We start from the raw sequence: 15,754 nt of genomic DNA, 5'->3' as shown, positions 1-15,754 counted from the left end.
TATTTAGTTTCAAATAAAAAGTCACTTACTGGGGTGGAGTGGGTCACCCAGAGCCCAAGGCCACCATGCCATGGCACCCGAGGCACTTGTTAGCTCCTCCCCTCTGAAGGACTCGTATTCACAGCAGCTGGCTTGGAGTTAATCTTTCTCACCTACAGAAAACTTGCAAGATAATTTGTTTTTCTGCCCTTCTGTTTTCTTGCTCCTGGTTCTGTGTTGTTTAGCACCCGTCCAGACGCCAGGTGTGTGGTTCCCACCCTGATAGGATGGCTGCTTTCCATATAAAAGGTAAGTCACCGCTGAGGCACATGTGGATTCTCACCTCGAGCACAGCAATGGGGAAGATGCTTCTGTGGGCTGGTAAGTGTCACCAGATCCGTCCCCTACAGAGGACTGATAGAATCCCAGTCTTTGGCCTTTGTGTGTCAGTGCAGATCATCCCATGAATTCGCTTACCAGCCTATACAATTCACAATATTTGCTCTGTCTGGACAGGGACAAGAGGGAGTGTTGGCTGTTTAATATTCCCCAGCCTGAAGGTTTGTAGTCACAGGCGTTGGCTGCCTCCAGTTCACCCACAGCAGGCACTCCTTGTCCCCTTGATGGCAGAGGCCACGAACCGCATCACCACAGACTGGTGTGAGCCCTAATCTCTCCAGGACATGCCCTGCAAAAGGGACATTTCTCAGACCCGACTTAGTTCATGGCCTCTGGTCGCCCCAGGTAAACAACCTTTACAGCGCAACTTTTACCACGCAGTGCCTTTACAACGCAACTTTTACAACGCAAACCATTACAACGCATTGCGCTGGGGGGCGTTCTAGGATAGGGAATAGGTTTAATGTACTATCCAACACCTTCCCTACTATCCACGGGGACTGGAGTTGGAATAGTAAATTAAACAATTCACTATCCAGCGCCTAAAAGCAATATGCGTTGTAAAGGTATGCGTTGTAAAACTTGCGATGTAAAGGTAGGCGTTGTAAAAGTATGCGTTGTAACGTCATACATCCGTCCCCCCAAAGTCAGCCCTCCCAGTGTCCCTAGTTACCAGACCCCAGACTGCATCATCATGGATGTGAACCCTCCTCGCCCAGAGTTGGCGGCTTCACGTGTGGCACACACACTGGAACAACAGCTTTTGTAGAACAGGTTCTGGAGACTTTGGATTTTTTTTTACGGGGAAGTATGCTCATTCCTTAGGATAGCCAGCCAATCAGATGAGTGTATTCACCTTGGAAAGCAGAGGGCACTCTGGCCTTACCAGCCAGCTGTAGCATAGTCACTCTTTAGCTCGGCGATCAGACCTTCAGGATCAGGCAGCCAGTTCTGGCTTTTCAGCCACCAGTACTTTCCGTACTGGGATTCTGAAGCCTACATGTATAATGCTAAAGAAATGTGTCAAGTGTCAGAAGGCAAAGTGCATCGACTAAAAGTTTAGTACAATCCCTGGGAGTCACACGCCACATGAGGCCATAATACAGGTATGTATGAAGACGTATAAGGTCGACCATTCCCATCCAGTCTGCTCATGTGATTCTCCTGACTCACAGACCTACAGGGACAAACTCCCACATCTCTATTTTCAGTTCACCCGCATGTTTTTGTTCCAGTCATAAAGAATGTAGTTATACGTTTTGTCTCAGACACCCTTCCATTGGCATGGTCCATGCATTCACTGCTCTTTCCATGTTAACATCTTTTGTTCCTCAGAATCCCCTTCAATCACATTTTGACGTTTTACTCCTGGGGAACCCCTTTTTCACCCTACATCTCCTCTCTTTTATGTGCCTGCTGAACCTGAAATGTGAAGTTCTGACGCGTGTTTGAAACCACTGCAGTTACCTCAGGTGTGCCTTGAGGCTAAGCTCTGAAGTACTGAGTCCTCGTGGGCAGCTGAGCATATATAACTTACATAAGTCTTTCCACCCCAGACTGTACCTGCACCTCAGCTTTAAGAAAGAAGCATCCTACATGAAAGAGTAGAGTCCCGCCTCATCACCATGGCTAAAACTTGTTTCATTTCACTCTCTGGCTTATACTGATACCTTTTCCTATTGGGTCTCAACACTCCAACATCATATTCTAACCTTCATCTACCAAAATGTCCTATTACAGTTCATATTGAGACTTCTTTTTCCTGAGTATTTCTGGACTATCCTCACATGGTGACATCTTACTGCACCTCCATTAACCTTGATCAATGGTTGAGTAATGAGGTGTGACGAATGGCTGACCTAAGGTCCGTGGTCAGGGAGGCAAGTGATCTGTAAATATACCCCAACAGGCTTGTTGTCACTACTGGTATGAGCATTAGAAATGAGATATTAAGCAAGCCTTTTATGGGCATTGCTAGGTCTTGCAGAGTGTTCTTACATTTAAAGTGATCCGAGGGTATTCTTTTCTACACGGGCTGGCCTCCTAGATGTAATCTCTATTCCGTGGGGACATTCAGTGCATTGTGATCTGTGAGCGGAGCATAGAAAGCGAGCAGTACAAGTAAATTGGATAGTAAAAATGTTACTTGGGCATGCTATATAACTTCATGTGCTCCATAGAAGGCTTTCATTTGTCACTTATTCCTTCATAGGTAGACAGTGTAGAGAACCATCAGGGCTGGTGGGATTCAACCACATCTGCTTAGCATTATTAATAGACACACCCCATGTTCTACCTCAATGATAAAATCAACATGATCAATTGGGTGGACCAAAGTATACAGAATTACAGTCGTTTATCCAAAAAACTGGAGCAGTTTGTTAGCATGATGAAGAATAACAGCTGCGGTCTCCTTTTTGTGGTGGGGGCCACTGTTGGTTTAGAATCAATATTTTATACTTGAATTCCATACCGCTTTGGCAGGGCTGGGGGGAGAAACAGGTCAAAAAGTGGATTCTTAGATTGGAGAGCCATTAAAAGAGGCCAAGGGCCAGATGTAGGTAATTCATATTTACCGACTCTTAAATACCGAATTTTACCGATTCGGTATTTAAGAGTCGGTAAATATGAAGGGGGGAGATGTAGGTATTACAGATTCTGTAAATACCGAAACGTTAAGATTCGGTATTTACCGATTCTGTAATTACAGAATCGGTATTTCCCATTGATTCCTATGGGCTTTGAACCCATAGGAATCAATGGGAAATACCAATTCTGTAATTACAGAATCGGTAAATACCGATTTTAGCAAGGGTGCAGGGGGTGTCACTTTGACACCCTCTAGCACCCCAAAGACGGGCATGTGAGCCATGTGGCAGACAGACATGCCCTAAGGGCATGTCTGTCTGTCACATGGCTAGGTGTGCATGCACACATGTGCATGCACACCTGGATTCGGTATTTTACCACACAATTGGATTGTGTGATAAAATACCGAATTTGTAAGGCCTTTGGGACTCTGAAGAGTCCCACCTACATCTGAAAGTTTCCGAATCGGTAAAAATACCGATTCGGTAAATTTACCGAATCTGTAAAATATGCTCCCTACATACCAAAAACCCATTTACCGGTCGATTTCGGCCGTTACCGGTCGGTAAATGGCTCCTACATCTGGCCCCAAGATCCCTGTTTTTGACCCATTTAATGTTACCCAGTGGTGGCGCGTGCAAGCCTCTACTGCTTGCATGCATGTGCATCAAGTGTTCTATGAGTCCACCGAGATTGCTTCCCAACTTCCGACCAACATGGATATCATCAGCCCACACATAAAAAACAAATCTAAAATATTCCACTAAATAGGCCAAAAGATACACATACAAATTACAAGGCGTTGCTGAAAGGCCCGTTCTCTGTGAATTTTCGCGGGTTCCTGCGTTAGGTGTGGATTGAAATGGAAGGATGGCAGTCACCTCATGTACAGAGATATATATATTTTTATTTATTTAAAGAGTTTTATAAAGCGCTGGCTAGACCCGGAGGTATCAGAGCGCTTTACATGAGAATCAGCAGTGTAACAGAAAAAGTTCAACGATTAAACAAAAAATCCACAAAGATAGGCAATACAATTAGGAGAGGAGGGAAAGGGGAGAGAAAAGTAATGGAGGGGGCAGGGGAGGTGAGAGAAGAGAGGATAGGGAAGAGACAATACGGAGAGACGAAAAAAAGTCTGTCTAAAGACCGACTGGGTAGGTGATGACCAAGGAGGGAATCCACGGCCCATCTCCCCTATAGCTAAACCAGGTAGCTCCATAGGGCATTTAGACAAAAAAGTTCAGTCTCAATACATTGAGAGTGGGGAGATGGAGAGACATAAATAGAGGGAGGATGCGGGAGGAGACGACAGGAGGGAAGAAAGGAACTGCAACAATGTGGTTCTACAATAAAACAGAAAAAGATCAACAATTACACATTACATCAAACAATCCGCAATACATTGGGAGAGGAGAGAAAGGAGAGATGGTGTCGGCGCTTCGAAGGGCTCTGATGATTCGCAGTGTCAAACGAGGTTTAATAGCTCGAGTACCACAATGCCATCTTTATCCACTAGCAGCCAGAGACCATTCAAGGTGAGCATCACAAACAATTCTGCACACATGTCAGGATGAAATCCAGTTTGATGGTCGTGGAGTCTGGCATTACTCTCAATACATTCTTTGAGTCAGCCAACCATCACCCAGTCTACTGACATACGGTGAGCTTGAGACAGGTCAGTAGATGGCTGGGTCTGACATATCCGAGAACGGCTTTTTCATTAGGGTATTTACTACTGCCTTCTTAAGGAGGATTGGAAGTGTACCTGGAGTGAGAGTTAAATTTATGATAAGGAGAAGTTAATCTTTCATTATTGGGAAAAGAGTTTTATATAGCATTGCAGAACATGGGCCATGCAGTGACCCTAACAGGCTGCTAGCGTTCGCTAGGCGCATTAGATTTTCTGCTTCAAGCGATAGACAAGATTTGAAAAATGAGGGGAGCGCCATATCGTATTGTGTTAGTATCTGGTAATTTGAGAAGTATTTTTGAGCAGGATGATAGGGTGTTTTGGGCTAAGGCTCTTTGTGCCAAAGATTCACAACATGCAATAGATGTAGTGGAATAAATTGAATGACTTTCGTTACCCGACTACAGTCACAGAACATCTTCTCTACCTAATAGGCAGATGTAGCTTTTGATTTGCAGATCATATAATCTGGCCTGTTTTCGCCAATTTGCTTTACCTTCTAAAGCCATGTGCACCACACCAGGAGTGCCCTCGCTTCTAGAGTATATGATCTGTCTACCATCTGTCGTAGGGGGTTTGGGTTATTGCCAACATTTGTCAATGTCAGGTAAAATAATGTATAAACGAATCTAATTTAAAATTGGTGTGGCTGGGGTTAGGGTGATATGCCACATGTAGTTCAAAGGAGGCAACATAATTGCCTCTTAATCTGGCAATACAAAGTTCTAAAGAGGGTCGAGTGCCATGATCTATTTCCTGATTTTAATGTTTTGTTAGCAGATTACAGTGACCCCTCCTCTCCACCGCCGTTCCTTGGTCTCTATTTTGTATCACAATTTGGAAGCCATTTGTCAATAAACAATTAAACACTGGACCACAGTCACCGGAACAGTACTCGAGAAGGAAGCTTCCGTAATGTACAACACATCCGGATCATAGGCAACAAAGATATTGTGCGTACATGACATATTTTTCACAGTTGAACCTGTATTAATTAAGATGCCCAAAATGAGTATTAATTATGAGACAATTAATACCCGTTCGCCTTAGTATCTCACTGTTGTTAACCACCTTTTTTTTGTTCTCTCCCCCTCCGATGCACTGTTTACTTATTTTTCATGCTGTATTTTTTTTTTTATCTCTGGTTTGCTTCCTTACTGCCTGCCCACTATGTATTGCAATTTCCTTCTGTTTTTTACATTGTGTATGTAAAGCGCTCTGATACCTACGGGTCGAGCTAGCGCTATATAAATCTTTAAAAAAAAATTGTGGAGATAAACAACAGATGACCCGGTGCAGACTCGTAGAGGGCAATATAAGCGCCACTAGTCAGACTCATTAAAAGATGGGGCAGCCTTTTGCTGTATCATGAATCTTGAATCTCCATGTGCAGATGTCTGCTGCTACTACATAATTCATCATGACACAATATTTCTTTTGCAGGGTTGGCCCTTTTGCTGCAGGTGCAGATGGGTAAGTGCATAAGGTTCTTTCTCTGTACATGCGCACAAGAAAACTACTTGAAGTATTTGATATATATGCCCATGTTGTGTTTGCTGAGAATACATACACCTTTCATTACATTTCTGTACGGCTAAATTACATTTTAATACTATTTCTTAAAGACCAAGAATTTTTCACATGATTTTTAGGTCTGCATGAAACAGTTTTTAGCTGTCTCACAAGACCGGAGGGGGGCAAAATATATATCCCCTCGGTCATTGGTCGTTGTAAATGTAATTTATGTATGTACTGAGCAGCCCACATTCATCATTGTGACTAGTATTTATGTCATACTGAGCTTTTCCTCTATACAAACATATGCCTGTTTCATTAGTAATGCAATTTTATGAGTCCACCTCGGTGGCGCGGACACAGCATGGCAAAGAAGTCTGTCACTGGAGAGACAGAAATCACCCTGACAAACATACCACTTCATTTAGCTGGTGTGCTGTGAGGCGTACACAGCGAAACCACCACTTCACGCGACTAGGCACACCTGTATTCAGTGGGTCCACAAGTGGGATGGGTATACCGGGCATGGGTCCCTTGCTCACAGTGCCACTGGATTCAAGCTAGCCTGGCTGAAGAAGGGTAATACCCAGAAACCGGTCCTCGGAAGCTTGTTTCTGGTCCAGTGAGGACCTGGCTTGGCAGTTCGGTCTGGACTGTTCCCATGAGGTCAGAGTCAAAACTGATTTGCATATGGCTGGGTCTAAACTGGGGTGGCATGGTGAGCAAAAGAACAATGGATTCAAGCCAGATCTCTTGACTGGGGGTGAATGTATGATTTAATCAGCATTCCGTCCATCATTTATTTGGGTAGCATGCATCCAACAAAGGGTCTGTGATACCTTCCCATGGTGGGAGTAATCGGTCATGCACCCACAATAGGTGAGCTGGGAGGCCAGTAAAGAAATGCTAGAGAGAGATCCATGTTAAATAACAATTGGTTCTGTCGGGGATTGAACTATTTTTTTGTACACAACGTGTATTCCATATAACTTTTCTTGTTTAGTTATATCTATACTTATTTATATATAAACATCACACTCCACACATTATGAAATATCAAAAAAAGAGAAAGGTTCTGATTCAACAATCCCTTTATACAAATTAATTATTAACATTTAAAAAAGGCAGTCCATACATAAGAATTACAAAAGCAGGTGCATAAGTGAATAAATTGTGATCACGTGTTATTTAGTGTATAATACAATGAAACGATTTGCTACTAAAATTAAAAAGAATATAGGTCCAAAATTAGTTTCATTTTACAGACAGTACAATTATTTTTGTTTTCCTGCTGTGGTAATACAGGGACCAATTCGTGAAATTTACGTCGACGTTTCGACCCAGGAGGTGCGGTGCTGTCTTATTAGCGACCAGTTCGGGTCTTCATCAGGACGGAAGGAAGAGGGGACAACCTGAAGTTTCTTTTTAGGGAAGGGTTTCGGGGCGTCCTGTTTTTGCCTCAAAGTAAGGTATTCTTTGTGTTCTAGCGTGGTTTCTCACGGGTTTGTCACCGGCCGGTGTACAAATCAATTCGTGAATGTGCAGATAATTTGCTATCTTTTGCGTTTCACCAGGCGTCGGATCTTTTTATGTGAGTCGCCACCCTACGGTGAAACTTTCGAGTCCGTGGTGCCGCAGCCGCGATCACTTGATGGACAGTAACAGCACACGTCTGTTCTGGAACGTGTGCTGTTACTGTCCATCAAGTGATCGCGGCTGCGGCACCACGGACTCGAAAGTTTCACCGTAGGGTGGCGACTCACATAAAAAGATCCGACGCCTGGTGAAACGCAAAAGATAGCAAATTATCTGCACATTCACGAATTGATTTGTACACCGGCCGGTGACAAACCCGTGAGAAACCACGCTAGAACACAAATAATACCTTACTTTGAGGCAAAAACAGGACGCCCCGAAACCCTTCCCTAAAAAGAAACTTCAGGTTGTCCCCTCTTCCTTCCGTCCTGATGAAGACCCGAACTGGTCGCTAATAAGACAGCACCGCACCTCCTGGGTCGAAACGTCGACGTAAATTTCACGAATTGGTCCCTGTATTACCACAGCAGGAAAACAAAAATAATTGTACTGTCTGTAAAATGAAACTAATTTTGGACCTATATTCTTTTTAATTTTAGTAGCAAATCGTTTCATTGTATTATACACTAAATAACACGTGATCACAATTTATTCACTTATGCACCTGCTTTTGTAATTCTTATGTATGGACTGCCTTTTTTAAATGTTAATAATTAATTTGTATAAAGGGATTGTTGAATCAGAACCTTTCTCTTTTTTTGATATTTCATAATGTGTGGAGTGTGATGTTTATATATAAATAAGTATAGATATAACTAAACAAGAAAAGTTATATGGAATACACGTTGTGTACAAAAAAATAGTTCAATCCCCGACAGAACCAATTGTTATTTAACATTGTGTACCCAGGTTCTGAGGGTTACTGGGTTACCCCATTACAAGTAAAAGAGAGAGATCCATGGCCCCTCTCCATGGGTGAGGAGGTCGGAGGCAACCACAGAGCTCCATGCAATCACTGATCTATCTATGCACTCATTCATTCAACCATTAACTTGTTCTCGCATAACCCTCCCACCCACTCAACCAACCATGGAACCAGACAATTAATGCTGAAGCAATTCTTCTCATAAAAATGTCAGGCCTATTGGCATTGTCAGTGCTTTCTTTGATTACTTTTCAAAACCTACTGGCCTATATTTCCACACCCTCACTTTTCCGAAGCGAACACTGCACTTGGCCTCGCTACAAACCAGAGTCATTTGGTGACATATGGTTCTTCTTCACGCTCAATTGGCCTTTCTGCCCTGGGTTTGGTTGACATGTAGGTTAATGCTATAATGTATTTACCTAACTATGGCACGTTCCTTGGTATCAGCCCAGAGGTCTGAAGCACCTCTTGACAACAAAGGCCTGAGTTCTTTTCAGAGCGTTAACTAATTCATATGAAGGGGAGTGAGTGTAGGTGGATGGGGCACTGCCTGTGGAAGGCCGTCAAGGCTGGGAAAGAGTCAGTCACAAATACCTCTCAGTGCTGCCTCAGATGTTAGGATGACTTGGTGAGTCGAATGCCTGCTGCTTAAACAGGCAGTGATCTACAGCTCACAAGTTCGAATCTCATCAAGGCCAACTCAGCCTTTCATCCTTTCGAGGATGGTAGATTGAGTTCCATTAAACTGGGTAACAGTAACACCTGTCATTTACAGTGCAAACGAACGGTACTCTCTATATTAAAAACAAAGTATTATCATAAGGAGGACATCAGCTGCCTTGGAATCATTTGAACAAAATGCCAAATGTTTTCCAAAGACTTTAAAGGGTACCCCCACCCAAGCACTCCCCCCCAATTACACTAATGAAACGTTCCAGCTACCTTTAGTCGCAGTGACACCCAGCTCTAGGGCACCCCACTGCCATTTCCCTAAGGCACATCTTCCCTTTGTGCCTCAGGTGCCTCACTGATGTGCCCTACAGTGCCCCCATTCCCCAATGCAATGTTACCTCTATCCCCACCCCTGTTGTCACAGGAACCGAGAATGAAGATGTGGTCAGGCTTTATAACAGGTTCTTTTCATGATGGTTTATAACAAATGCAATACAATACTCACAGACTCACGCAGTCTCACTCTGACCTACCCAGTCTCACTCATGCTCACTTACTCTCACTCAGTTCCATTCAGATTCACTCGGTGTCTCGCTGACTCACTCAGTAGTACTCATTCTGACTCAATCTCACTGTGACTCACTCATTTCCGCTCAGTCTCACTCTGACTCACTCATTCTCCCAGATTCACTCATTCTCACTCTAGCTCACTGAGCCTCAATTATTTACAGCCTATCTCATTCACTCACTCTGACCTACTCATTCGCACTGATGCACCCATCCCACCGATTCTGATTCACTGAATATCACCCTGACTCACTCATGCTCATTCAGTCTCACTCATTCATACTCAATCAATCTTACTCTAACTGGCCTAGACTCACTCATTCTCACTCTGACTCATTCTGTCCCACTCATTCAATGACTCACTAAGACTCACTCAGACTGTGACTCACTCAATCTCACATACAGTACAACTCAGTTACACTCACTGTCATTCTCCCTCACTCTCATTTAATCTCAATCGTACTCTCTTCCTATCCCTCATTATCACTCTAACTCACTCCTTCACTGACTCTCACTATCACTCACACATTGACACACAGACATGCTCACACATGCACATGCTCTCTCACAGACACATGTTCCGTATCCATTGGTGGCTGGCAGCCACGGGCGGTAGTAGGTGTAACTGCAGGGCGGTGACGTGGGGAGGGGGAGGGGCAGGGTGGGGGGTAGTAATGTATGGATGACGGACTTTAACAGGTAATTAAGCATTTAAATAAATAAAGCGAATTTCGTTGTGTGCACTGCATCACCAAATGCGATGCAGAGCGCGCATTTCGATTTATTTATTTATATGTTTACTTACCTGTTAAAGTCCGTCATCCATACATTACTACCCCCCCCCCCCCACGTCACCGCCCTGCAGTTACACCTACTACTGGCTGTGGCTGGTGGCTGGTGCCATTTGAAAACCCTACAATCTTCAGAGAAAATGAGTATGCTTTGCTTACTTTCCTTGGTAAGTATTCAAGATCTAGTCCTAACATAGCTGGGGCCGGACAGAGCCCTGCGGAGGCCATTATTATTACCGTTGAGTCTTGATAGGCGGCGCGTGTCTAACTAGAATCAGGAAATGCTCAAAGCATTGATAATTGGTCTCTAGGGAGATAGTCCGAGTAGATGGCTTCCACTAGTGTCATTCTGCGTCTACTATGTAGAAGGCTGCTCGGTGTCAGCAGAGACAGGCGCCCGTCTGCAGAGAGGTTTTAAGGCATGGACAAAGTGGGCTCTGGCCCAGGGCCCCGGCCTTTGAGAGAGACCCTGATAGAGCCAGCTCTGCTCTGCATAGAGTGTCTTGCCCGGATGACCTTTAATTATTCTTAATCAGATTGTTTTAAATCACATTTTTCTTTAATTTATTTTTGTGTTTGATGTGTCAGTCTTTTACAGACATTTTGCATAGAAATTGTGTTTGTGTTATGCAACATCCTTAAAAATCTTCTTTTAGATGAAAACAGGACCTCGCATATGCGAAATGGGAGGGTGTCATAGATTATTTGCAGTAATATTAGTGAGCTGCTGCTGTGTTACAATATTTAAATCGCAGTTCACTATTCCTGAATATTAGATGTAAATACATTTAGAATTTGGAGAGTGTGCCTGTGCACTGTCAGTAACATAGTGAAAGAGGGCATGAAAGAGCTGGTATGGGATCATAAATTCAAAGATGTACTGAACAGGTGTCCATAGTTGCCAATATTTGAAAAAATAATCGCAGGACTCTTTGCAGTACAGGGTTGTTACAGATAGAAAGTTATTGTTGCGTACCTGTGTGTAATAAAGAGGAACAGTTTCTTCAACAATATTACCTGGAACAGTTTCCAGCTTGCCGTGAAAACGGGACAATTGGCAACTATGCCCCCCCCCCCCCAAATACGTTTGGACCATGGCCCCCAAAATCCTTAAAATGTCCCTGCCTGTCTGAGCTCTAGCCCACATTGCAAAAAAGGTGATTTTTGGTGAGGCGATCTTGACGAAAACCATCTAGCTCAACAGACATAAGCTCATGAATCAAACCCCCTTCATTCACATGATAACCTATAACCTCTGAATATACTTTGGCAATGATGTGAGTTAGACTAATAGCCCTATACTTTCTGGGCAGACTAATAAGATGGGTTTTACATTAGTATCTTTCCATGAATGTCACTTACCCGAAGACAAAATGGAGAAGACTAGCGAGCCCAGCACTCAAAGCTTGACTTTGAAGGAGTTGGAGCTTGTAACCACTGGGGTTGCGGGGGCCTTTGTTACGCCACTGCCAGTGCTGCTCTCAATAGCATGAGAGCAGCGCCAGGACTGGTCTGAGGGGCTTAGTTTGCTGCTCAGACAGTACCTGGGAGTCTGTGCTGTTTTTCAAACACGGCCTAAGACGGCTGGCAAAACCGGCATGCTCACTTACAGTGTGTCCTACTCATCCCCTGCAGGCTGTGACAACAGCCAAGCCCCACCCCGCCCAGACTTGGCTGGTTCTAGAGGGAAAGGGGAAAAATAAAATGATAATAAAATGAATTTATTATCATTTTATTTTTCCCGTTCCCCTCAGCTGGCTCGCAGCAGGGGCGATCCTCTTCTGTCATAGTGGAGGAGCAGCCACCAGTGGGAGCTTGAACCGCAGGCCAGACTGATAGTTTTCAGTTGCAGGAAAACAAATAAACAGCTCTGAATCCGAAAGGAGAATAAACTTGCAGCAGATTGTAGAAAAGACATCAGGTCCTCAACAGGTTTAGTTCCAGGATTTGGGTTTATTTCAGGATAGGTGGAACAGCTTGACAACCACAGACTGGCAACAGGCGCAGTCCAGCTCCAACTGCCCAATACAGAATCTTACCCACTGAACCAGGATAGAACATTCTATGTTCTAAGAAGCTCGCGTGCCAAGAAGCACACAAGCAGCATACAACACACCTCCCCTCCCTGAAAAACAAAAACAAAAAAAACTAAGCACAAACATAATCTTTCATTTTTACAGGAGGACGCGAAACACGTGAACTTCTCCTAGGTACACAGTCCGCAACTCTTTGCACAAATTCATCTTGACTAACAGGACCAAATTCGACACCACCATGATCACACAAAACATCAGTGTTGTCGACAAGCTCCTGTGAATCAAGAATGGTAACAACAGGTTCATTAGAACAAGCAGAATCAATAGGCAGAACCTTCTGTGAACTTTGCAGAGCACTAAAATCATCCAAAAAAATTGATCATTATCCTCATCATAAACATGAGAAAAACATTTCTTAGTATTTAACAACGATTTGTCAGATCTAACAACAGATACACGTCTAAAATTCCAAATTTTCCCCCCTTCAACATGTACAGCCTTACTGAATACTTCAATCACTCTAACAGGGTCCGACCACTTAGCCCAACTCTTAGCAAGAGAGCTTCCAAATTTCACACGCACCAAATCACCAACTCTGACCTTGTGACTTAAGACTCTTTTGTTGGAACATTTACCCATTTTCTCTTGATAAATTTTAACACGTTCTCTCACTTTCTTGACATCAAAACCAGACAAAGCAAAGCAGACTCATCAGATTTTAACCACCAAGGTAACAATTTAGAGCCAGCTTTGCGACCCCTTAATAATTCGAAAGGAGAACACCCTGTCACAGAATTGGGCGAAATGCGATAAGTGAGCAAAGTGGCGCATAATGCTTTTTTCCAGTTCAAATTATTCTTAACAGCTAACTGAATGGATTCCTTTACAACTCTATTAAAGCGCTCAGTTTGACCATTCACTTGAGGATTATAATTAGAAACCCTCTTGTGAGAGATACCATGCTCTTTAAAAAATATTTAAATCTCACTGCTAATAAACTGCGTTCCATTATCAGAAATAATCTCTGAAGGGAGACCCTCACGACTAAAAACATTGTTAAGAAAATCAATAACCTGACTAGAGGTAATCCTTTCTACAATTTTAACCTCTGGCCATTTCGAAAAATAGTCAATCAAAACTAACCCGTAAACCTCTTTACAACCAGACAAATTTAAAGGACCAATAATGTCAATCCCTAATTGACAACCACGGACTGGCAACAGGCGCAGTCCAGCTCCAACTGCCCAATACAGAATCTTACCCACTGAACCAGGATAGAACATTCTACGTTCTAAGAAGCTCGCGTGCCAAGAAGCACACAAGCAGCATACAACACAGATCTTTTTAGCTCTCCCGCCCACTGTTCACAACAAAAGCCAACAACTTTCCAATATGAGTGAATGTGAAGCACCTTTTCACTCCACGCAGTGTGAAACACATCTTGCAGCGTTCAAGCTCCCATTTACTCATTGACTGACTTCTAGTCATGTTTTTGGTCTCCTGTTTAACACTACAGAGGCATCCTATTTGCATGCCTATAAGTCATATTTGCAGCACTTTCCTTAGATAATTAGACAGTATCATGGACGTCAATTCACCAAAATGCCATGGGTAATGGAAGTTACAACACACACCATTTGACTTTTACTTTGACTCACATACACATGCTTACACATACTAACACATTCACACACTATTGTGCACGTAAGCACACTCTCAAACGCAAGCAAGCATACAACATACATTTCATAGCATTTTATACTTTAGCTTCAGATAGTCATATTTCAGCTAATGTACTCAATTTCTATTACACTAATAGTGAATATTATTATTCACTATTTGTATAATAAAAAATTTGACAGAAACCAGGCAAGTGAAGAGCTGCCCCTGTGTTCCAGGCCCTGATTTTGCAACCTCTGAGGCCAGGGGTCGCAAAAGCAGTGCCAGGGGTAGCTAGAGGCAATCAAGGGGTAGCAAGAGGCAATCAAAGGGTAGCAGCTGTGACCCCTGGTGATCTCGAAATGATGCCCATGGACAGCATAAGAAAGTTCAGGACATCCTTAAAGCAGCATGCAAGTTGTCAAGTAAGCATCTGTGTATTTTTAACGTCTCAGTGAACATGCTCCATACTTTTTATGTCTGGCATTAACCATGTACCTTTTGATTTTAGTACAATTACAATTATATACAAAATATGCTGACAAACTATTTACAAACCAAAAGTGAACTACAGTGAACGAATACAGTTCAGTGAGCTAGCAGAAGAGACCTTCTGGCACATGCATCAACATTGGAGTTTGCGATTCCTTAATTGCGAAAAATAAGGAATCGCAATTAAGGAATCGCAAACTGCAATGCATCAAGAAATCGCTAAATAAATTGCGATTTCTTAAAATTCCTTAATTGCGATTCTCAATTTAAGAATCGCAATTAAGGAATCCCTTCCCATTCATTCCTATGGGCCTAGAGGCCCATAGGAATGAATGGGAAGACATTCTCATTTTGCGAATCGCAATTAAAGAATCGCAAAATGAGAATGCAATTTCAAGGGTGCAGGGGGGGTCCAAAGGACACCCTGTTGCACCCCTGAAATTAGCCATTAAGTAAATTGTTCACACACACATGCCCCAAAGGCATGTGTGTGTGTAAAATGGCACTTTGAAAAATGCACTTTTGTGCATTTTTCAAAGTTTTCGCAAATTACCATGAAGGTCAACTTCATGGTAATTTGCACCCCTTATTTACGAATTCCCAAATTTGAACAGTTTTATGCATTGCATTTAAGGAATCTCAATTTGAGATTCCTTAAATGCAATCGCAATTTAAGAAATCGCAATTTAGCGATTTCTTAAATTTGCGAGAACAACAAAATGCATAATGCATCCCAAAAATGGAAATTGCATTCGCAAATGGCCGAATTTTGTGATTTGCACCATTTGCGAATGCAATTTCCTTTGATGCATGTGCCCGCTTGACTGATCACAAAATTAGAACAGCAAGCACAACGTGAATGGAAAAAACACAAACACAACTTTGCTCGATTATGCTA

General features: G+C 42.9%; 1 protein-coding gene across 1 annotated transcript in view; it reads left to right on the top strand.

Moving 5' to 3' along the window:
• The first annotated feature begins 320 nt into the window (after positions 1 to 320).
• The window catches only part of LOC144755602 (acidic mammalian chitinase-like), a 61,531-nt gene continuing 46,097 nt past the window's right edge, over positions 321 to 15,754 (top strand). The window contains exons 1-2 of the mRNA XM_078644712.1: positions 321 to 360; positions 6,104 to 6,133. Coding sequence (XP_078500838.1) covers positions 336 to 360; positions 6,104 to 6,133 — 55 coding nt within the window. The 5' untranslated portion in view covers positions 321 to 335. The remainder of the gene's footprint in view (positions 361 to 6,103; positions 6,134 to 15,754) is intronic.

This window comes from Lissotriton helveticus, chromosome 5_1 (assembly GCF_964261635.1).
Source record: "Lissotriton helveticus chromosome 5_1, aLisHel1.1, whole genome shotgun sequence".
Lineage (NCBI taxonomy): Eukaryota > Metazoa > Chordata > Amphibia > Caudata > Salamandridae > Lissotriton > Lissotriton helveticus.
The sequence above is the reverse complement of the archived record's forward strand: the minus strand, read 5'-3'. Positions and strand labels throughout refer to the sequence as shown.